Here is a 24636-nt window from a genome sequence, read left to right on the forward strand (position 1 = left end):
AGTATAGCTCGCTATACTGTAGTAATAGAAAGTAAAAACAGATAAACGAAATACAGTCGAACCTGGATAAACGAGAATCCAAGGGACCATCTCATTTTTTCGTTTAAGGCGGTTTAATACAACCATTTTCTCGTTTATAAAGGTTTAGCAAAGTGGAAGAGCAAACTGATGAAAGCATGACAAATTTAAACAAGTTAAGAACAAATTCTGATTTATAGAGGTACCTAATTTTAAAGTTAAAAAACGCGTCCCGAATTTTTTCTGGGACAAAAACGGAAATTCGGGACAAAACGCCCCAAAATGAAAAACTGAACGAGACGCCGGGACACCCCCTGAAATTCGGGACTGTCCCGGCCAATTCGGGACGTTTGGCAAGCCTAGTTATAAACGAGGTCAGATATAGGTTGATAGGTTCTTAGGGAGGATGAGAGATGAAAGAGGTAGGAAATTGTTGGTACAAGGAGGACAACTACAAACAATGTGCTCAAATTATTTTCAAGGTGAAACAAAAGTAAACTAAACTCAAAATATTCATGTAAAATTGTAGCGTAAAACTCGAATAAAAATGGCCGAACTAAACTAACCAAACATTCCAAAATAAAATTCTGTTCTTTCGCACATAAAAAAAAAAGATCTCCAGAGCTAAGAACTGAAATCTCTAATGCCCATTTCTATTTAGGTAATCAGTATGGTAATTGTTACTTACCTATCATAAGAATAGTCGTGTCGTTGTCGATTTCTTTCTTCAAAACAAGGGTCAATAAATTTGAAGTTGTGAATGCGTCCAAACTTAACTGTGGCTCCATGCTGGAAACAAAAACAATTAGAATAAACATTAGACACATGAGACTACAATTAACTAGTCCAGTAAATGAAGTACATAACGTTAACAATAAAATAAAAATTAAACTTACCAAGTTATCTGATTGGTTGATTTTAATTTAAACATTGAATTAAAATTTAGCCAATCAAAAACTGAAACCAAGACCTGTTCTTAGAAGTGTCTAAAAATAAGAATTGCCATCGGCATTGTCCATAGAAAAAAATGGTAAAAAAAAAGAAGAAAATAATAATAAAAGCCATGTTTTATTTTTCAAGATACATTGTGCTCAGGTTTTCTAAAGAAGAAAATACACCTCAACCATACTAAACATACACATTCAAACAATAGAGGCAAAACAAAAAGCATTCATACACAGTTTCCTCAGGAATGTCAATGTCATTTTCTTTCCTCTATGAAGTTACAGGAAACTAGTTTTGATCTAGATATGTCACATGACGACGGGGGAATAGTAAAAGAAACTTCGAGAGAACAACGAGGAAGTTCAACACAGGAGAAAAATACAGGAGAAACTAGAAAAGTGGAAGAGAAACTAGATAGACTGATAGAGGAATGAAAATGATAGAAGATGATAAAATGAAAAAGATAGAAGATGAACTGAAGTTAATAGAAGTGACTAGGTGACTGAACATTGTTACGAAGAATCTGATAAAGAGACAAGTCAATTTGATTGGAATACAAGTAGAAATAATGAAAAGTAATATACTCAAGCCCGTGGCGAGAAAACATTGGAGTATAAATAGAACGAAACCTCAATAAAGGATTGTCTCATTTTTAAAATCACATCAATGATAGACATTACTTTATTTATATCTAGCATCTTTTAATATAAAAAAAGATAGTTTCGAAAATTGGCAGATAGTGCAGATATTCAGCATACATTTCAATTTGACATCCACATTATTGGAAAATACTTTAAAAAAGTGCTGAAAGTTCTCCAAAGTGTCAGTCTAACTTCGTTGCATACGTGCAGTGCATAAACAATATGCCGAGCAACCATACATACATACATAAATAAATACATTTTCATATTCATACTATAGTATCTATATTATTATTTGTCAGATGAGAAAAAGATGCAGAATGATTGAAGATAGTTGCGACCAAGTATACTCGTATACATCATTTATACTGCTATGAAGACCCTTTAACCCCGCAGCCGATTGTCTGATAGACCTTGGTCTGTTACACCACCGGAACCTGTGAGGCGGAAAAAGCCGCGGACTTTTAAGTCTCTCAGACAGTCTGACGACTGAAGTTCCGGCGGTCTGACAGACCTAGATCTGTCGGACCGTCCAAGCGTGAGTTGCTTTACAGGTAGTGCGGGAAATATATATTAGGGAAAGGGGTCAGGTAAAGAGGAAAGCATACACTAATAAGTAATGCCTCATGCCTCACATGTCACAAGACAGATGGCTCATCACGTGGCCTTACACATGAGAATGTGAGAGACAAGGTTCAGATGACAGCTTCAACTTTCTACAGGAAACACACAGGACATTACCAAACGCGACATGGTTTGGTAAGAATGAAAATGAAGGGAAAGCTTGTCGCCCTCAAAATTTTAAATTGCCTTTTTAAATACCAAAAAATTAACAACATTTCAATTTTTTTAAAGGTGTAATGAAGGGAAATCTTGTCGCCCTCAAAATTTTAAATTGCCTTTTTAAATACCAAAAAATTAACAACATTTCAATTTTTTAGGAAGGTGTAAGTACCAATTGTAATGAGTTAATGACCAAACTACAGCTAAATAACTCAAACCAATGCCACTAAAGGTACATATTATTAGTAGTTTCCTACATTCCAATTGCCATCGGACATAGAAATTTCATCAATTCGAGAAAAATCGGATTAATGTAATAAACTCATGGGGATAGAAAAAAAAAAAAAAAAAAAAAAAAAAAAAAAAAAAAAAAACACACACCTTTCCCTGGCAAAAATGAGTTAATGACCAAACTACAGCTAAATAACTCAAACCAATGCCACTAAAGGTACATATTATTAGTAGTTTCCTACATTCCAATTGCCATCGGACATAGAAATTTCATCAATTCGAGAAAAATCGGATTAATGTAATAAACTCATGGGGATAGAAAAAAAAAGAAAAAAAAATACTCACACCTATACCTGGTACAAAGTGACAGAAATGTGAATGAGTGTGTAGGTTCATTATCAAGGTGTTAATGATTTTTTTTTTTCTCCTTCATGTGTTTTCCATGCGTCATCATACGTCAATAACAATAACAAAATTCTAAACTTTATTCAACACATCATTGGGCGTTACATTAGTGCTACCACTGCTTACAAACTAATGGACATTAGTCTACATTTTATTTGATAGAAAATGTACAAATACATTCGAAAACGAAGGTGAAGTGAGAAAAAAACTCGAGATATCTACAATGAAGATACATTAGTGCTACCACTTCTTACAAACTAATGGACATCAGTCTACATTTTATTTGATAGAAAATGTACAAATACATTCGAAAACGAAGGTGAAGTGAGAAAAAAACTCGAGATATCTACAATGAAGAAACCTCCAAATAGCATCTTTTCAAATAGGTATTTCCCATGATAGACAGTTCTTTAGATCCACCATTTTATAAACATTCGCTGATTGAAGGATTCCGAAGGTTTACATGGATGCTCGTCACAAATATATTATTACACCTCGCTAAATTTTACATCTAGACTTGGACTCGAACCATTCACCTCCAGATTTGAAGTCTACCGAGTTAATCACTACACCACTGACGGTGGCTCCAACGTTCAATATTTACTCGTACAATATTATACTCGCATTCGTGTTACGCTAAACAGTGAGCACCTCGAAATCCCACTTTGCGAGAATAACTAAGAGCTTCTTCAAATTTTATTTTTCCGTAAAATAAAACAAATCCTGTATGAATGGGAACAATATCATGGCGTTGAAATAGGATTTACGAAAAGCCCACTTTATCTAAACTGGGGAAAAAAGAAAAACAAGTTTCGTTTGAGAAATGAACACTGGGAAGATAAGTCAAAGTCCTGCCTGTAGCTCTGTCTGTCAGAATCATCACAGAAGGAAGAAAGGGATGTCCTCAGAACGGAACTACAGGAAATTGCTGCTGGATTTAAAGACGTGATGAAAATTCGGAGGACTTTGTCAGATGTGTTGAGACAATTTTTATTTAAGGTTAAGATTGGACTTGAGATATGATATTAAATCATAGAACTTGACGGCTCAACACAGGGAACGGTGTATAGGGTCCTGGAGAATTCCAGGGACATGAAGTTCCATTTGAATAAACAGTCTCAAATTCAAAAGACTTTCTTTAAATTAATTTTCGACTGAAATAAATTAGTATCCCTCGAAATCTCGAATTCATTTTTCTTTCGCCTCTGTTCCCCCAGCCCTTTCACTGTGAATAGTGTACTCCCATTATTTTCCATTGAGTTAGGACACTCAGTCCCATCCCATTCCCATCATTTCACCCGGAATGAAAGCTTCCTCCCTTATTTACGTCAGAATCATCACAGAAGGAAGAAAGGGATGTCCTCAGAACGGAACTACAGGAAATTGCTGCTGGATTTAAAGACGTGATGAAAATTCGGAGGACTTTGTCAGATGTGTTGAGACAATTTTTATTTAAGGTTAAGATTGGACTTGAGAATCTTGAGATATTAAATCATAGAACTTGACAGCTCAACACAGGGAACGGTGTATAGGGTCCTGGAGAATTTCAGGGACATGAAGTTCCATTTGAATAAACAGTCTCAAATTCAAAAGACTTTCTTTAAAATAATTTTCGACTGAAATAAATTAGTATCCCTCGAATTCATTTTTCTTTCGCCTCTGTTCCCCCAGCCCTTTCACTATGAATAGTGTAGTCCCATTATTTTCCATTGAGTTAGGACACTCAGTCCCATCCCATTCCCATCATTTCACCCGGAATGAAAGCTTCCTCCCTTATTTACGTCCCTGATATCCCGTACAAAGGTTGATGATAATTGATAAGACAAAGTCTACCTATGTGTATACGCTCTCCCAAAGTCTGGACAGTTGTACTCTTAATTTAGAAAAGAGGCGCCATTTCTTATTCTATTCTTTCCAGAGAAAATTTACTTTTCCTGTTCTTTTTCTCTCTTTTCTTTATTATATTTATTTTTTTTTTTCAAAAAAAAGAAGAAAAAAATGTGAGTCAACTGGAAGGTCATGAGACTCATGACTCACCTGGTAAGTCATGCCATTAGTATCTATCTATTTCTAACCTGACTGTTGTTGTTTTTCGGCTACAGCTGAAGCCGCTACAACAACCTGACAGTGTTGGAAAGGTTAGGTGGCAGAAAATGCCCTCCTCATATAAATCCTCCTCCTCCTCATATAAATTAGGTAAGATCAAAGGATTTTGGCCGAAAGAAAAGAAAAAATAAATAAAAAGTTTGTAGAAGTTGTAGACGTTGCTTTAGAGAAAAGAAAAATCTTGGTCGAATCTCTTTTCCCTTTGTGAAAACTATTTCCTAAAAACGTTTAAGCGGGGAGGGGGGTTCCAAATTCAAGTTTTTCTATCAAATCATCAAAAGGTCAAGTAAAGGAAAAGGTTTGGAAAATGTTATCTAGTTTTCCTTTAACTTTTCCCATGAACGTTTTCTTTGTGTAAATAAGTTTTGAGCACAAGAAGTTAAATGAAAGTTCCCTGACCTTTGCTTTCATTCTACAATGTACACTATTGAGAATTCTTCTCTCTCTTCCTAGTCCAACTATTGTTAAGTAGGTACATCAACAAATCTATAACGTTAACAGATCATTCTTCAGTTTTGTATTGGAATCTTATTTTTTTCTCCAAGTGCCTTTTCTATTTCGGAAAATTGTGGACAAAACTGCCCCACACTAAACAATTTGTTTGAAGAAGATTTCATGATGACATTTTGCATTCTTGCTTTCCTCCCTTCCAGCGCTTCTGCTATAGATTCCATTTGATAAGAATAGAATAGAATAGAAACACTCGTCAAGTTCTTTACTTATCTATTGACATATTTAGAATAGTTTCTACGTGTGCAACTTTGTTTGAAGAGCTATCACTTGTCTTTTCTTCCAAATGTCTTGTCAATACGATGTTCATTTCTCTTCTCGTCTTCCACATTAGTTAGGGATTTCTTTTTATACAGACTGTTCTAGTTCTCTTATTCTTACCAATGCAGTTTTCAAGGTTTACAAAACAATTTTGATTGCATAGAAGAGTCCTTTTTATCCAATGGTACAGCCTGCGAACTTATGATGGTAAAAATCATGACGATGTCTCCTTTACTCAACAAATGTCCAGATGAGTCTCAAAATCCTTCTGTCTGACCGAGTGATGAGGAAATTAGGTCAAGAAAAGTCGATCAAATAAATGGAAGAACAAGTAAGAGAGAGGAAATGTACAAAAGGTAAACACTCGAAACCACTTACACACAAAAGTCATAACAATGAAAGGAATGAAAACTCAATACATACAATAAAGTCGAAAAAGACTTGAAAGACAGAGGAAAAAAGCATGACAAAACATTCCTAATATTAATGTTGTTAATGTAACGACCACATAGTGCGTACAGACATTTAAACTTTTCACCCGAGAAAGAAAATCCCGCCTGACCGACATTTCTTTTACACTTCACAATGAGCCTTTTAGTTTTAATTCTTAATGTAGTAAAACTAAACGTACTTTTTATATTCCATTCGTCGGTCTAGTATTAGGGACTTTACTAAGAGAGAGGATAAGGTCATACGCGTAAACAACTGGTGAAATATAAAAAAAGAGTAGGAATCGTAGTTGAAATACAAGGTAGTGTCTACTTTTCTTCTTCTTCATTAAACGTTCTTTCGATTTTTTTTTCCGTTCCTTATGAAGTTCATTAAAAATATCTGGCCGCAAAAGTTTCCCACCTTTCAATACAAGTCCATGTTGTTTGATGGAAGGGTATGATATGGGGAACACCTATTTACTCGTCAGTGTTATCAGGGCTTTCCAATCAAAGGATTGATATGTGACACCCATGCTTAGAGAAAGCATTAGGAGGGTTTGGCGTATAAGTGACGAGTTTACTTTGAAAGTTCACTTAACGTTAACGATAACGTTTTAACGAATACAAACGATTTATTTCCCTTACATAACAAACTTGGGTATTCTGTGTGGGTCGTGTTTCTAGATATACCTACTCGTACATATTGAAAAACATAAGGTCTACCAAAAATAATCAAATAATTCCACGCAGTCGACCAAAAAGAAAATCAAAGTGTAGTATTGACGTGAATTCCAATACAAATAACTTATTAAGGTAGATCTACCAACCAATCAACTAGGCTGGCAGGGCAGGGTTTAGGTTTCTTGCCTTTGGGATCAATTTAATTTGAAGAAATCATCTACTGATGAAAATTTGTAATGAAACAATAAGTTGAAAATAGTAATATTGTGCGATGTTATCTCAGTGAGAAACATCTCAAAAGGAGCAGAAGGAAGTAGTAAGTACTGATGAATGTTACCTGTAAAATGGTGGTTTCAAATATTCGCTGTCCATTGACAAAGGTTTCGGCCTCCCTACTGCAAGGCGTGACGGTAACTATCCCCTCTGTATGCGCTATGACACAATGCCGGGGCTGAATGTTGGGTCCGAATAGCTGTAGACTCTGCGATTGACCGTAGGGAGATGCCCGGTCCGAACCCACCTCGGTAACATTCGGGTGGAGTCGGTGCCGCTTTGGTGAGCCCGAAGTTATTTCGCTGCCATCTGTGTGAAGAAAAACAAATAGGTTATTGTCATGGTTAACAGTTAAGTAGCCGACTTCAAAATGGGAGAGAAAAACGAAGGAGGGGGAGAAAAAGGAATAGTAAAAAGAACAGAATCAGATAGAAAGACAGAAGTGTTAATGAATATCAAACTGTTAGAATCAGTATTGGGAAAACAGAGCAGTTGAGTTGGTGAATTAAAAAAAAAAAAAAAAAAAAAAAAAAAAAAATTTGGGTGTGGGGCAAAAAAATTTTTTTTTTTGCACATTATAAAAACTTATGGTGGGGGAATAAAAAAAAAAAAAAAAAAAAAAAAAAAACATGTTGCAGTTGGTGCTAAAACATTGTTGCTTATGCACATTATGAAAACTTGAATTAATAGACAAAACATAGTAATGTAATATGTACGCCACTAAATTCTTCAACTGACTACAAAATCTGTTAAGAGCATAACTTTCATTTTTTCCTCCCATTTCTATTGTCTACCTACTTATTTATTTTCACGCGCTCCACAAAGAGATAAAAAAACATTCTCTCGCTTGAGCAGGCATAACGCAAAATTCTGAGCAGAAAAAGTTAAAAAGAGGACGGAGGGAACAACGATATTTCTTCCCTTATTATTAACTTTGTTTTGCGTTTTTCATCCTGGAAAGTTTACGTATAAATATAGCAAATGCAATAGAACGAAAGAGAACTCATAACCATTGACATCACACATTTATCATTTCCTGTCTTAACCTTTTAGTTTTATTTCACATGAGTATAGTGGACGAGAATGAATGCCATGGACTGACGAGACTGAATTAAGCATTAAACGAGAAATGATAAAACTAATAGGAGAGAAAAAAATGAAGAAAAAGGATTTGTATCCTCGACCTTTTAAATCCTAACTTTGCTCCACAAAACCATATCCTTCGAAATCTAGGTTATGAGAAAATTGACATATTTTTATTGAAAAGGACTGAAATATCTTCAAATTATGGAATACGAAAAAAAATACGGATTACCTTAAACCTTATGTATCTAGTTGCTAAACAGTTGAAGCAATCTCACGCCCGCCCCTGCACCGCACTTCCATACTCAACAATAAATAAAAACAATACAGCAAAGGAAAAGGTTGAGAGCAAAAAGAAAATAAAACCAAAAGAAGAATGCAAACGTTTTATGGCTAGATACCGAATGTAGATATGAAAATGTGAAACAAAGAAAATGTAATAAGACGAAGAATAAACGACAAAAGAAGATATACTGGAAGAATAGGAAAGAGGAAATAATAAAATATGATTAGGAAACGAGATATGCGATGCAGAAAAACTAAACAACATCAAAAGAAAAACAAGATTCAATATCAACAATTCAAAATTGAACGTGAAGAAATTGAATTATGTACCAATGTACTTACTCGTGCATAGACAATCCCAATATCACATGACATAAAACAGACCAGAAAAGCCTTTTGAACACGAGAATACCCTAAGTATATATTTGCAAATTTGACCCTGAAATGAGCAGGGTCAGCTAGGAATTTGGCTGGCATTGTACGTGCATAGATAATCCCAATATCACATGACATAAAACAGACCAGAAAAGTCTTTTGAACACGAGAATACCCTAAGTATATATTTGCAAATTTGACCCTGAAATGAGCAGGGTCAGCTAGGAATTTGGCTGGCATTGTACTAAAATTTTACATGAACTTAAAAGAGACTCATATAGCTTTTAATTGCATTGTTTATATCGTGTACCTACATTGAAACGCGTGTATCTACATTGAGCCTTGAATACCTTTCTATCCAAAAGCCAAGCACAATTGGAAGCCCCATAAAAAATTGGGGGAAAAAAAATAATAATAAAAAAAAAAAAAAAAAAATAGAACAAAATTCTTCACAAGCTTGGAAAATCTCTCGGCATAATGAATGGGATTAAATTCTTACACCTTTTTTTATCCTCTCATAAAGTATCAGGTGCAAGAAAGTTTTGTTTATTTTTTATGTGTGTGGAACGTTTATGATCACAGGAGAGAAAACTCCACAACGCAAAGAGCAGTTCAACTACTTTCACGGAGTTTCCTCAAACTAGAGAGTGATTTTACAGAAAAAAATCTTACATTTGACAAGAAAAACGAAATGATTTCCCCAAAATCAAAATTCATACCAATGCGAGGTGAAATGTAAATTGAACATTCAAACTAAATACTATATTGAAAGTTTTTTTTTTTTTTTTAAGAACTGTAGGATTGTAACAATATGTATATATGTATTTTTTTTTTATCCTTTATATCACTACATGAGTTATACAACGAAACCAGACCACATCACCAAGCAGCCCAAGACACAACACCAAGTCTTGGTGGCTTGCTTGTAAACGTCTCTGTTTCCTAATCCAAGGGTCTCGGGTTCAATCCCCAGCTATGTCCAACTGATGAGTCCAAATAAGGACGAAACACGTGTCTTGGGCTGCCTGGTGATTGGGTCTGGTTTTGTTGTATAACTCATGTAGTGATTTAAAGGATAAAAAAAAAGAAAAAAAATACATATATACATAAAAATACTGTAGTTCTTGAGGAGCAGCGATGATTTTATAAGTTCGGATTTCATTTTATTATAAAAATAATAAATGATTTAAATATAAAAAATATCGAAGAAACTATACATGTAACTTTATGCTAAGTATCAACTAAAATATTTTACTTTTAAACATCTGTTTAGCGGAAATCATGAAATAATGGAAAACTTTTTAAAAAGTAAAAAGAAAAAATAAGAGAAAACAAAACTTTGAAACGAATTTTTAAGACGGCTGAAGAAGAAAACAAGAGATATCAATAAATATCAAAAACTTTCAGAATATACAAAATGTAATTACAACGAGATATTGTTCATAATAAAATCACATGAAAATACCTCTAGTTGAGCTCAGAAGCTAAAAATGTGTTCGAAGGCTGGATTATCAAAAACCTATTTACGTACCGAATAACATCCTACATCCTTAAAGGTTTTCTACTTGACTGAGTTCTAGAAAATCTACATCTCCATAGTATACGTATATCGAAACTCCCTAGAATGAAATCCATTATAATTTTAATCCACTCATTAGCCTTTGCCCTTTTAACCTTAAGACATTAAGCAGCAAAGAGTAAAGAGCAGATTAAAATATTTGAACGAAATTTGTTTCAAACTCATCTCTCCTCAGTCAGTCTGGAAACTCAGATAAAGAACTAAACCTGAACAAGAGGAGGGATGCAAAATAAAGCGCACCTTCCCTACTAGGAAAATAACAAAACATACCACACTATGTACGGAAATATGTATTGAAAACCTTACATGTTACTCATGAAACAATCCAAGTAGATTTAGAAACCCATTGAAAGAAACAAGTGGGTTAGATAGAAGAACACTAATGATGGGTTCAAAAATCCGAGTTTGCTGAAAACTCAAGAAACTAGTTGCAGCTCTGAAGGAAGTGTGAAAATTTCCAAACGCTGAACGCCCGCCATGTGTTCTATTCTAGTTTGAGAAATAATGAAATAAATACGATAAGAAGTCGTCATCTTCATCTGCTGCGATAGAATTAATGAGGTTTAAAAAGAAAAACAAAATGAAAAGCGCAAAATATAGAATTCTATACGGGCGTTGCGTTAATTTTGAAAAGATGGATTAGAGATGAAAGTACGTAGAAGTACATTTTGAGCAAGAATATAAAATTGTAATCCCCGTTTCTATCCGTTAAATACAAAAATATAAACTACATATTAGATTTTCCGTCAGAATAAATGTTTGTTGAGATTGCGAAGGAAAACAACAAAGGAGCTACCCCACACGTCTTTCTCTAATTAGATAGCGAAGAGCTGTAGAAATCAAGTTAATCAGCAACCAAGGCAGGTCTTCAATCTCATATTAACAATCTCTGATCAAGATGTTAACGAACATTTTAACATGAGGTTATAAAAGCTGGAGTAAGAAGATTCAAGACGGAACAGCACACAATATAAACTCGGTATTGTTTATTATTGTTCATCATGAAGTACACATTCTCACCCCAATCCTCACTTGTTCAACAATGGAAACGATTGCTGCAAGATTAGCATAGGAAAACATTTGGGAGCTGGAGAACAATGGTACATCTTAACTTTGCAGCAATTCTCGAGGGAATGGAAGAAAAACGAGAAGAAAATTCACCGCTTCTTGTATATTCGCTCTTCATGCTTTCACCAACCAGACTTAATCTTTTCAGACTTTATGACTTGGTTTTTAATTTTCACTCGTTTATGTATCGAGTAGGTGGTGTAAGGTACTGGGACTGGGAGCATGAATGTTTATAGGATTGGAATTTCAAATCTATCGAAAGGCGACGCGACATAATATACGTATAAGAATACGTAGGGAAATGGAAAGTGGGATCAACTATATTATCATACATACTTCATTTATCCTACTGTTTAGTAATTTTATGGGGCTTCTCAAGTCATCTGACTTTTTTAAGCCCAATTTACTGAGTTGGCCTGACATAACTCAAACACAACTTATCCATACCGATGTCAAACATATAACTCCAGAGAGGCATAATCATTTCAAACTACATTTTTCCAATCAACTAACTGGGAACTATATTTCCCCCCTACTCAAGGTTTCCGTGTTGCGTGAATATATGAATGATTGATAGAAACTTCTTTTTTCATTCCCCCCTCGATTTGTTAGTATACTCCCGTGTATCTAGGTAACTTCTGCTATCAGAGTGTACGATGAAGTTTCTCCCTTCAAAGTAAACTGAACTCAGAGTGGAAATGAAGGTTGCTTCGTCATCTTGAGGTGGGGATTTAGCCTTTTCGCTGGAAATTCAACCAGAACCTGTATTTTCCCCATTATAGTGGAAATGAAGGTTGCTTCGTCATCTTGAGGTGGGGATTTAGCCTTTTCGCTGGAAATTCAACCAGAACCTGTATTTTCCCCATTAAGCTGATACCCAGAAATAGTCAGCAGCAAGTGTTATCCCAAACAGTCACTCGTCCAGGCAGGTTTACTCCCTGTTTAAAGTCCCTCAGAACTATTATATGAAAACCATCAGCTCACCTGGATTGAGTTCGAGAAAGAAAGGGAGCCTGTCAAATCCTTCTTCATATCGATATTCCATTAGCTCATTACTTGAACCTTGATTCCATTTCTGCTGTAACTTTTTCTTCCTCTTCCGCGGATGATAGTCGGCCGGTCTTCGCCTAACGTGAAACATGATGGATCCTGAAACAGAAATAAAGTGGACAGTTAATAATGGGTACACCCTGTACATTTGCTGGAAATAAGACAAATCCAATGACAAGCTCATCTGTTTTCTCTATAGGTAAATATCAACAGTGATTTATTTGGAATCAGCAGAAAAGAGTTTTCACGGTGTGGTTTCACGGTTCAAGCTCTAGATTCAGGAAGTTGTTGTATTTTACCGTCCACCCGATTGGTGATGGCGAAAAATCAGCCTCACACCGAGATGATGGTATCTAGTCATATGTTTATTTGGCTTGTTTAACCGCGGTCAATGGTCGCATCATGAGGAACTGTGCTTATTCATACTCGTACATTTCCAGTTTCAAAATTATCACAATCACAACACAATTGAAGGAGTTCAAATCAAACATTGTTTCGGGGGGTCCAACAGGTTTTATCCGCCTGTCAATCCTTCCCTCACAGCGAGACTATTCCTAAAGTTAAGTTAGTTTTGTTCATCATTGTTCGTCAGAGTAGAAAAGCCCGCAAGAGGTTTAGAAAGGTTTTATTGGAGTAAGATAAGAGACTGGTAAAATGTGTCACACTATCCATTACGGGGATTATGCGAGGGGAAAAACGTGTGTTTTATAATTATTATTTTAAAGCGAAGACTCAATTTTCGAGTACATTTTACCTTCCCGGAAAGCAGGAAAGTAATTTTTTTTTTTTGTGGAACATTTTAAAGGGCAAAGTACCTAACGCTCACGCTTTATTTTTCGTTCCTTGTAAAGATTGTCACAGCTGTTTTCATCGGTACACCATTCCTTCTAACATCCAAGTGCATTATACATGGAAGACAGAACTTCTAAAAAGCTTTTAGAATAAAATCAAATTAGTTCTCCTGAACGCGATCAAGTAGACTCTGACATAATATGGCGCTCGATATGACTATACTTGTACACATCGACCCCCAACACAATCAGTATAATACACTTTTCACAGCAGGAAATCTTTCTAACCACCTAATAGAGACGGTTCTATTTGACCAGGGCAAAAAATGTTCACATTGAAAAAGGGAAAAAATGTATAGGTATGAGAGAAAAAACGGCCAAGAAGAATTTCTCGATGCGTGCAAAGAATGTTTTTCCACAACGAAGCTATAGGTCTATCTATCAGTACGGGAAAATATAAATTGAACCTTGAAATTAATTTAGTTGGCCTAGGGGTAAACAAGAGATTTATTTGAAAATCGGCTATCTAAGTGGAAGTTTGTTGAAGCAAATAAAACCTTGTGGTTTAAAACAGAAAAGTAGTCAGCCGTGATGTAAGAGATTTCAAAATATCGAGAATGATGAAGATGCTGAAAATGTAGCATGCACCCACAATATTGTTTAATGCCCTTCACTCACGCTCAGACCGCGCGGTCTGTCAGACGGTCTGAACGCGACTCGAGGGTTTACGAGCTACTTGAATCGAGAACACATTGGTCCCATAAAACACCAACAATAATACCTGCATTATAAAAGCTCCCATTTCATGCTCTTCAACAAGTTTGGGTTAAATTTACATGGCTGACAGAACTTTGAAACACACGTGGGTTAGTTTGGGTTTTTGAAAATCTGAAGTGTTTCGCAAGAAATCCAATCAATCTTAATATTGTGAAATTATTGATACCTACTGCAGATGAGTTTCCAATTCTAAACCAATGCTAATTAGCACTAGTGTTCAAGCCCAATAGTTTCTTAATGCTTACTTACTACTTACTTTCCGAGTCCGGATCACCATTGTTGTCAAGTTGTTTAGATCTTGTTCATCCAGTATCTAGTCACTGCAATTGCTTTGTCGTTTGCGACTTTCAGATCCTCCATGGTGCAAGTTTCAGGGAGGTCAGGACAAGTGAGAAGGTGAGCCTCGGTCTGGATTGACCCACACTCACATCCGTCCTCATCTGCGTAGCCCCACTTCCTTAGGTTAGCTTTACAACGGGTCACTCCCGTCCTGAGTCGGTTCAGAGTCTTCCAAACAGGGTATTGTAGTTGGTGTCCATCCGCAAGTTCTTCCTGTAGGTTTGGGTTTCCTGTTGCTTCTTCCCAGAGTTGCAGTCTTCTAGTTTCAGGTGTCGTTGGGCAAGGTATTGTTTTCCGGAGGAAGCTTTTTCTCGATCTCAGGCGGGCCCGCTGGGTATCGTGACCATGTAATGGGTGACGTTCATCTGTGGTTTGTTTCAGTCTTTCTTAATGCTGATATGAAGCTGTCAAACTGTAAATGTATAATTAATTTTCAGGGACTCTTTCCTTCACGTAGAATGTCATCGGAAAGATTTTTGTTGGGGGGATGGGACTTCTGATAGAAAAAAAAGCAGATTTTTTCAGCTTTTTGGCTATGCGGTGAGAGCTAAATAAGTTATTATAAAATTTCTACTATTAAAAATTATTATAAATTTTCTATGCTTTCTATTTAATTTAATACTGAATAATTAACTGCTGACAGCGAGTGATGCATTTATTATGAGACTTTCAGTTCCCTATGCATCCGGGTATTTTTGTTCATATTTTCAGGAACTAGCCCGGCCTTCTTTCTTTTCATGTAAGTTTCAAGGAAGCGGTGTAAAAATCTCACAAAGAGCATATATCACGCTTGAATTTTAAAATAATGTAGAGATGATAAATGATGCCACCTAAAAAGGCAGAACGTAATTAAATTTAATTTACTTCGCTTAGAAAAAAGCGCTGCAAAGTTAAACATTAGCAGAGCGAAGAAAATGTGTGAAACCTGATGACATCCTGGAAATCCTCAAGGATACATTTCATTTTTCATTCCCTCGTCAAAAGAATTCACCATAGCTTCTCTTTTGGCCATTCGCTTCCAGGATCATTATTGAACAATTAGTCAAAATATTCTACTTTTGTTTCCAAGTGATTTACTTCCATTACTTTTCCAGTCAAGCAAACATTTCTCCAGAACCTACAGGCTAAATCTTTCGAGAAAAACGCTTTTTTCGTAAAACTTTTAACCTTTATCAAATGATTAATTACTTTCTACTTTTGTTTCCAAGTGATTTACTTCCATTACTTTTCCAGTCAAGAAAACATTTCTCCAGAACCTACAGGCTAAATCTTTCGAGAAAAACGCTTTTTTCGTAAAACTTTTAACCTTTATCAAATGATTAATTACACGCGAACGGAATTCCGTTTATATTCGAGTTGGAAAAACAATAAAACTTGGTGTTAAATTTACCTCATATACTTTGCAGATAAAATGATTTCGGCAACAGATTAGATTTGCCAAGTACATAATACTGTGTCCTATCACTCAAATTAAGCTGAGGGAAATTGTGGTAAAGATTTGGGGATTATTGTTCTGGGACTAAATGTCAAACATATCAGAGTATCGTAACATCTGATACTTGATACAATGATACATGTGGGGTATCGGAATGACACGTAAGATGTTTAGAACCAGATTAACTTAGGTTCCAATATATTATTGTTCTGGGACTAAATGTCAAACATATCAGAGTATCTTAACATCTGATACTTGATACAATGATACATGTGGGGTATCGGAATGACACGTAAGATGTTTAGAACCAGATTAACTTAGGTTCCAATATATGTATAAAACATAAAGTTTACTTTATGAATGAAAATCGCTAATAATTCTAAATACCAAGCTAACCAGTCCCAATAGCGCGGGGCTAGAGCGTCATACTTGTAATCCTGGGGACTGGGGTTCGAGTAGCGACTTGAAAATTTAGTAAGGTCATTTCCACGTGGATAACATAGGTTAGTAAAGAAAAAGTTTAAAAGGTTCAAAGTTAGTACCCCGAAAAATAAACATAAAAATTGTTTAAAGAACTTAAAAATCGAATGAGAAATAATAATGGCCAAAAGACTGTTTCCGTAGCCAAAACACAGGGCATACCAACTAGTTTGAAATAATACTCGTATTGTTTATTTTGACCTACAAAATAGACACTCCTTTGTTGTGTGTGTTCATTTTCTCTTATTCTATTCCACACGTGTCAACATAGGCGTTCAATCAGTTTGCCTTACGGTAAAATTATGTATGTTATTAGTTAATGGAAAGAAAACAGTTCTTATATATTTCCTCAAAAACTTGTGGACTTCACTTTCTTACGCAGTAGGGCTCTCTCCCCTTTACTAGAAAAGGGTCTAGGGGAGTTTTTCCTCAAGTCAGGCAGTGGAAAGGTTTTTTTTCCAAGAGGGAAAAATCCCGACACAGTTTTAGAATCCATCTATCATACACACATCACAAAGGATACTTTGAGCCCACAAACAGGGTTCACATGAAAATCTATAACCAACTAGATAGTAAACCTCAGCTAATGTCCAATGTTCATTGGAAACTTCTGCTCACGACACTTCCACAAACAAATGAAGATGGTTTAATAAAGTTTGTTCAAGGGATGATGACAGTTGACATTTCTTGTAATCTTAAAAATGATGAAAAAATTAGACATTCCAGTATTGTGCCTTTTTCCTTTCTATTTTAATATTATTATTTTCATCAGAGGGTTCAGATGACTATCTCCACTGATGCAGATCGCAATGACACTAAAAATCTCTACCCCCTGAACCTCTTCCACATAAATATTTATTAATTGCTTTATTCCAACTATTTTATTTCATACATGAAAATCATATCGACCATTGTCCTCTGGTCAGGGATGAATAGATTTCAGCAAAACAAATGAGAAGACATTATACAGCGTCCGGTATTTGAAACCCATGAGATTCATCAGCATAAAACTGAATACACAAGTAGCAAAAAAAAAAAAAAAAAAAAAAAAAAAAATAAACAGGAGGGGGGTGTTTTGAAAAAATAACGAAAATGAATTGGTGGTTAGACATCAAGGTTGAAAGTTAAAATCCATTTCTTCAATTTACAAGTAATGTTTTGAAAAAATAACGAAAATGAATTGGTGGTTAGACATCAAGGTTGAAAGTTAAAATCCATTTCTTCAATTTACAAGTAATACTCACTAATATACATAGGTTGTGCCAATGTACTCTCAAGTAATAACTTTATTTTTTCTTAAACTTTCAAATGCATAGAAAAATTGGAAAGAAAATCAACAGATGGTCACTATCTAGAAGTGACACAATTCCGTGAATTTAAAACCACAGTGTTAATCAGATGACTATGTAATTTGTACTTACATTGAACTTGAGTTTGTACAAGTTAAAATTTAGAAAAACGATTTTACAAGGAATTTTGTTTAGAAAAAACTTAATCTTGCCTGTCTGATTCCATATCTTGTCAGTCCCTGTCTTTTCAATTAGTCAACTTTTTCAAAGTTTAGCTCTGGATGAAAATTATCGGAAGAAAAACTAAATACCAACATGGTAGCAATGTAGATTTTATCTTCATGTTGGTTCCTTGCTAATACCCTGGATTTGAGAGATTAAGCTACAGGATGTCTCATACAGTCGATGTAATCAAGGAAGGCAAGCCAAACTGTATTTCCGTGAAAATGTATTTATTGTCTATTTTGTTATTTCCTTTCTTTAAAAAGCTCCCTTTACTTATTGGAACCTAAGTTAATCTGGTTCTAAACATCTTACGTGTCATTCCGATACCCCACATGTATCATTGTATCAAGTATCAGATGTTACGATACTCTGCTTCTAAATTTTAAGTTCCTGAAATTCCCTAACTTGAGAGAAGTATTAAGCTTTCGCGCGGGTGGCATTATCAACGAAATCTTCAAACAAAGAAAACCAATTTGTAAATGGAAATGACTTATATTGAAGAGTCTTTTAAAATTGAGTGAAAGCTTACAGTAGGAAGGGAGATGGGGAAGTGATACTGATCAGAGTTTATTAATTCAGTTAAAGAAATAGAGATTAGGATTTTTCTCTCTTGATAAAGAACTCAAATCAGTATAATGTTACTTTTGTTAATAAAATTTAGTGTATAATCTACTACCTACCTATGTATATTTATCTACCTACCTATGTATAAAGCTATGAAGGATTATAAATTATGTAAGAGCTTGGTACTTGATGTCAAATCATAACAGCACTCCAATGCTAAATGAATGCAAGCTTTCAACACGAGGATTTTTTTTTTTTTTTTTTTTTTTTTTTTTTTTAAAACAGTTCCTATATATTTCCTCAAAAACTTGTGGACTTCACTTCCTTACGCAGTAGGGCTCTCTCCCCTTTGCTAGAAAAGGGTCTAGGGGAGTTTTTCCTCAAGTCAGGCAGTGGAAAGGTTTTTTTTCCAAGAGGGAAAAATCCCGACACAGTTTTAGATTTTGTATTGAACTAAAGTATACTAGACTTATTCTTCAAAAGGAATTCAGGCACACTTTTTTTAATCACATTTACAACCAAGGGGATTTATTTTCAACCCTAAAGGTACTTTGAAGTTTCAGAGTAGTTACATAAGATCTGTTGTGCATACAGTAGAAACAAAGAATGGCATGAAAAACAGACTTCGTTGTTTTGTCAAACAGTGTTCCTTTCCATTTAATTTTAAACGAATATGAATAACATATTTTATTCACAATATTTGGTTAGAATTGTTTAGGTAACAGCTGCTATCTGAATTTAGCTCCTGAGGAGAACAATTATATCGTAGTAAATTTTTATACAAATTTGAACATCAAATCAAATTGAGAACAATTCAGAATTAACTAAAGCGGAAAAACCCCATCTTGCCCGTACGTTGTACGTGTTATGTATCTAATGTTGAACCTGGCTAACTTTGTGACGGAAATATTAATTTACACTTCCATTTTAAAAGAGGGGAAATTTTGAAATTTAATTCTAATAACGTGCTAGGCATTCTAAAATGATGTCCATACATTGGGAAAGGGTTACCAACTTTCCTTAATATTTGAAATGAAAGTTGAATGTTTGGATTTGTTATCTAACACAAAATTTCCATTTGTCCATCACAAAAAGGATTCGAACTTTTCAATTTATATCTTTCATGAGATCATTTTTATATTGAATGGAAAAGGTTTAAGGGAAAACAAAAAGAAGGAGGAACAAACAAACAAAGTGACATTTTCTCAACACATATTTGTCATACCCTGAAACATACATAAAAAGTACAAATACAGCGTTTCTTATTTCTACAAAACTTCCAATTCAAGTTGAATTTTTCGAAAAGATTTAAGGCTACCCGGGGCATTTCCTTTGAAAAGATCTACAAAGACAAGAGGAAAGAAGATGAATTTCCATAAGCATAAAGTTAAGTAATGTTCAGAAACACTTTTTTCCCTTTAGAAAAGAATGTAATTTTTGTTGTTGAAAGTTTCACCTTATTTTGTAGGTAGCCACAATGTCAGTAAGTTTGGAAGGTTAACAATATCCTGTCCAATTGATTGATTTGTAAAATTTCCAAGCTGTAAAGTACGAGTAACTCTTTGCAAAACTATCGTGAAACGTTTGGCCGAGGTTTCCTAACTTTATTCCTACTCTAAACGAACGTAAAGTTCTGAAAATTTGAAAGTTATCAGTGCAGATAGAAGTTTGTATGTCAATTACAAGTTTGTGTTATTGAAAGCTCTACGGAGAAACTTGATAAAATGACTACACTGAATATAAACTAACTTCTATAAATCTAGACGTAATGCATTTTCTCTTGAAATTTCAGACTCAGTTATTCTTTCAAACTTCAATATGTAAAATCAAATTTCTGGTTAGTGACAGACACAAGGTTAATATGTTTGCAGACTGTAATGTTTCTATTTTGCCATCGCGTTGCGTTGTGTCACTGTCATACCACTCAACTCGATTTCATTCTAACAAAGAACAAGACCACCATCAAAACAAAATGGGTTAACTTTTATCTAAGGTTAATATGTTTGCAGACTGTAATATTTCTATTTTGCCATCGCGTCGCGTTGTGTCACTGTCATACCACTCAACTCGATTTCATTCTAACAAAGAACAAGACCACCATCAAAACAAAATGGGTTAACTTTTATCAAAGTCTCAGATATATTTTACCTAAAATGTAAGAACATTTTCTAGTTTCTAGCTTGAAGAACGAGTAGATAACATTGACTTGTGATGTTAATTGACATTTACTTCCGTCAACATGAACACGTTCCAATTTAAATCAAGTCTTATATCAGCGACTACGACAAAGCATAAAACTTCATAAACAAAATGAGATGAAATACTCCACATAATGTACATACCATTGCTAAAATTGTTTGTAGGTACATATATTGTGCAGCTAGAATCATACAGATCTCACAGTAAAAAAAAAAATTAATAATAATAAAAAATCCAGAGTATCGATGAATATTATGAATAATGGATTGGAAGCTGAAACTTTTCACCCTAAAGAGAACTTTTCAGCTCATTTTAAAGTCAGTAAGATGTTCAATTAGCATAATATACAGCATTTTCTTTCATTTTTCCTCTTTTGTCCAAGTAGGTACTCCAAGTGTTTTACGTTATTTATGTGGCAAGGTTTTTTTTCTTTTTCATCAAGTTTCCAATAGAGTGTTATTTTTATTTTTAAAATCTTTGCTTCGAGTAGAAAATTCTGTCAAATCGATAGTAATTTGGTTATGGTCTTTATAATAATTTCGTGTTGACTCTGTGCCCCAAATTGAATTGTTTGTCTTCCTCTCTTTAGCAATCATTGTACTTGAGATTTTTTTTTTCTCTCTCTTTCTGCTCTTTAATTTTACCCCCATTATTTGATAATTCTTTATTTGTGTGCTTTCATTTATCTCTTGTGTATCGTTCATCAATAAATTGAACTGGATGAGAATTAGTATAAACATAACAAAAATATGAGTAAGAGATGAATACGCGCAGAATGCGAATGCAAACGGGTTAATAATTATCAAGGTCTGAAAGTTTAAAAATTAGCATTTTTATAATAAGGAAGTGTGAAACTTGAAAACTTGAGAAAACACGCGTCACTATTTAGTGAGGTGCGATTTGATTTGAGCAGACAAGTTTCCATGACACTACAAACTAGAATAGAAAATGAAATATGAGCTGGGGTTGATTGTTTTCGCATAAGAAAACTAGTTGGTAATTTCTTCAAAGCGTCTAATATTCCCTGTCTGGAAATTTCTTGCTGAAAAAACATTTGAATTCCTATAGCATTTTTCTTTAATATCCAGCTACCAGCACAAACTCCACACTATCCCCGAAATTCACATTCGGAAGACAGGAATATTTTACATCCAGTCAAAATATTCATACATCTATTAATTAACTGTCGCCATTCAGTATTGAATATTATAAGCCTTCATTGACAATACAAACATGCTGCTCTCACTGTGTGTTCAATTAAGGCTTTAATTTTCAACATCTATGTACATCTACATTTATACATATTATATTATGTGTAAAGTTGATATCTGAGATGAAGTGCGAAACTTAAGTCCGAATTACTCTTGTGTACCCACGTATTCAACTTAAAACTGTAACATACGTCTCAATGTTTAAAATACCGTTGAAATAAATTGGAAAATCTGTTTTCTTCTCTTGTATTCTAATAATGACGTAACGTCTTGTAGGTACGTCATTTCAAAAATGTTTTGATGATTTCTTGAAAAAGTAAAAGAAGAGGACTACGCCTAATACAAGTATACAACTCAGGAGGAGAGAGTGTCCCTAATTTTCAAATGCAAATAGGGAATACAACCGCTGACATGCCTGAGTCTAAAATATATACAGCCCCTTGTGTAACTGACTCACTCACTGACTGACTGACTGACTGACTCACTCACTCATACTAATTCTAACAAATACTCCACAAATATCAACCTTGTCAACCCAAGCGAGTGACAAATCCATTTATTATAAAAGCTGCAGTAACAACACAGTCAATGTGAAAAGTTTGTACAGTCAAGTTCTAACTTTCTTATTTTTATTCAAATCTATCCAATAACCGATTTCCACGGGTTGTACATACTCTTCACTCGACAAGGATGTGGTAATAAATTTCCTCAGACACTGATTTCTTTTCCTTTTAAAAGGATTTTCAACGCTAGACGCAAAGAAATGGCGTCATAATATTCCCATAAAATAGACATTAAGCCAAGGACGACAAATTGTGAAAAGGCTCACAAGTCTGCATGAAGGCATAGACACACAGGAAAACATAAATAAAGTATAAGGATGAAATACGTGGCAAGATATTATCCGCATAAATCACAAGCTTGCTAGGTGAATTTGTAATTTGTAATGCTTGCACGATGATATAGACTAGATATTGTTGAATAACAAGGTACTAATAGCACAATACAGCTGAAAAGCTATAAACATTGGACCGAGACCATCTTCATGGCTTATTAATATATGTAAATTTCCAGCTGAAAGGATGTTAAAGGATACATGGAACATCCCCATTACAAGTAAGGCGTTAGTCTCAACTACCATGCAATGATAACATTAAACTTCTACTACATAAATCCAAATTGTAAATGTCAAGTGTTATCTGCATGAGTTTTCAATGTCAGTGTTTATCGCTCGCTGTAATGCGCCAAATGTACTAATTACAATAAAATTACAAACACTTCATTTAGACTTTACCATTCGCGTAAGACTTAAAAGTCCTTTTTTGTAGTAAATTTATGTAAGGGAAGATTATTTTATTATCAAGAGGCTCTTGTACACGCTGGGGGACATTAATTAGGGAGTAGACCAGCTTGGTCTGGCTGGGGGACTTTAAACAGGGAGAATGCCAGCCTGAAATATCCCTTGCTAAAGAAAAAGCAAAGGTTGAGTGCGAAGGGCATCCACTCGTAAAATTTTGTAGCCAAAACCAAATGTCAGCCCAAAGCAAATCACCCTAGGGTACTAATTACAATAAAATTACAAACACTTCATTTAGACTTTACCATTCGCGTAGGACTTAAAAGTCCTTTTTTGCCAGTAGTAAATTTATGTAAGGGAAGATTATTTTATTATCAAGAGGCTCTTGTACACGAGTATGTGTTTGGCTGGGGGACATTAATTAGGGAGTAGACCAGCTTGGTCTGGCTGAGGGACTTTAAACAGAGAGAATGCCAGCCTGAAATTTTCCCTGCTAAAGAAAAAGCAAAGGTTGAGTGCGAAGGGCATCCACTCGTAAAATTTTGTAGCCAAAACCAAATGTCAGCCCAAAGCAAATCACCCTAGGGCTGATTGAGAGGTTGACGAAAAATGCCGACCCCGTCTGAACGCCGGAGAAGAATATGATTATGTATTTGTTCTATCCAACCCCGCGCGAACCAAGTCAACCGCTGATTGAGAGGCTGACGAAAAATGCCGACCCCGTCTGAACGCCGGAGAAGAATATGATTATGTATTTGTTCTATCCAACCCCGCGCGAACCAAGTCAACCTTTCGCAACTTCATCTCCGATAAATTAATTAATGAACCTCGGCGACTTAATAGAGCATTACAAATTAAATGGGGAAATGTTTAAGGAAATTCGAAGCAAACATGAAGGTTCGTGATAGAACATTCTCCCTGATTTAAACTGACAAGAAAAATGAACAAGGAAACGTTTTGTTTCGTGTTTTCCTTCAGATTCGGCAAAGTTGTGAGAAACATACTCATCTCCGATAAATTAATTAATGAACCTCGGCGACTTAATAGAGCATTACAAATTAAATGGGAAAATGTTTAAGGAAATTCGAAGCAAACATGAAGGTTCGTGATAGAACATTCTCCCTGAATCCCTGATTTAAACTGACAAGAAAAATGAACAAGGAAACGTTTTGTTTCGTGTTTTCCTTCAGATTCGGCAAAGTTGTGAGAAACATATTAGATAGGTACATTATTCAAAAATCTGGGAAGCGAGGGCCAAATTCTTCCTTGTGTTGTGTTTCAAATAAAATAATTACTAGTCATCC

General features: G+C 34.9%; 1 protein-coding gene across 1 annotated transcript in view; it reads right to left on the reverse strand.

Annotated features, from left to right (window-relative positions):
- Positions 1–684: 684 nt before the first annotated feature.
- The window catches only part of LOC103524664 (afadin-like), a 43817-nt gene continuing 19865 nt past the window's right edge, over positions 685–24636 (reverse strand). The window contains exons 3-5 of the mRNA XM_026820016.1: positions 12660–12824; positions 7350–7594; positions 685–807 (exon numbers count right to left, since the gene is read on the reverse strand). Of these exons, the coding sequence (XP_026675817.1) occupies positions 703–807; positions 7350–7594; positions 12660–12824 (515 nt within the window). The 3' untranslated portion in view covers positions 685–702. The remainder of the gene's footprint in view (positions 808–7349; positions 7595–12659; positions 12825–24636) is intronic.

This window comes from Diaphorina citri, unplaced genomic scaffold, assembly GCF_000475195.1.
Source record: "Diaphorina citri unplaced genomic scaffold, Diaci psyllid genome assembly version 1.1 scaffold112, whole genome shotgun sequence".
In the NCBI taxonomy this organism is placed as follows: domain Eukaryota; kingdom Metazoa; phylum Arthropoda; class Insecta; order Hemiptera; family Psyllidae; genus Diaphorina; species Diaphorina citri.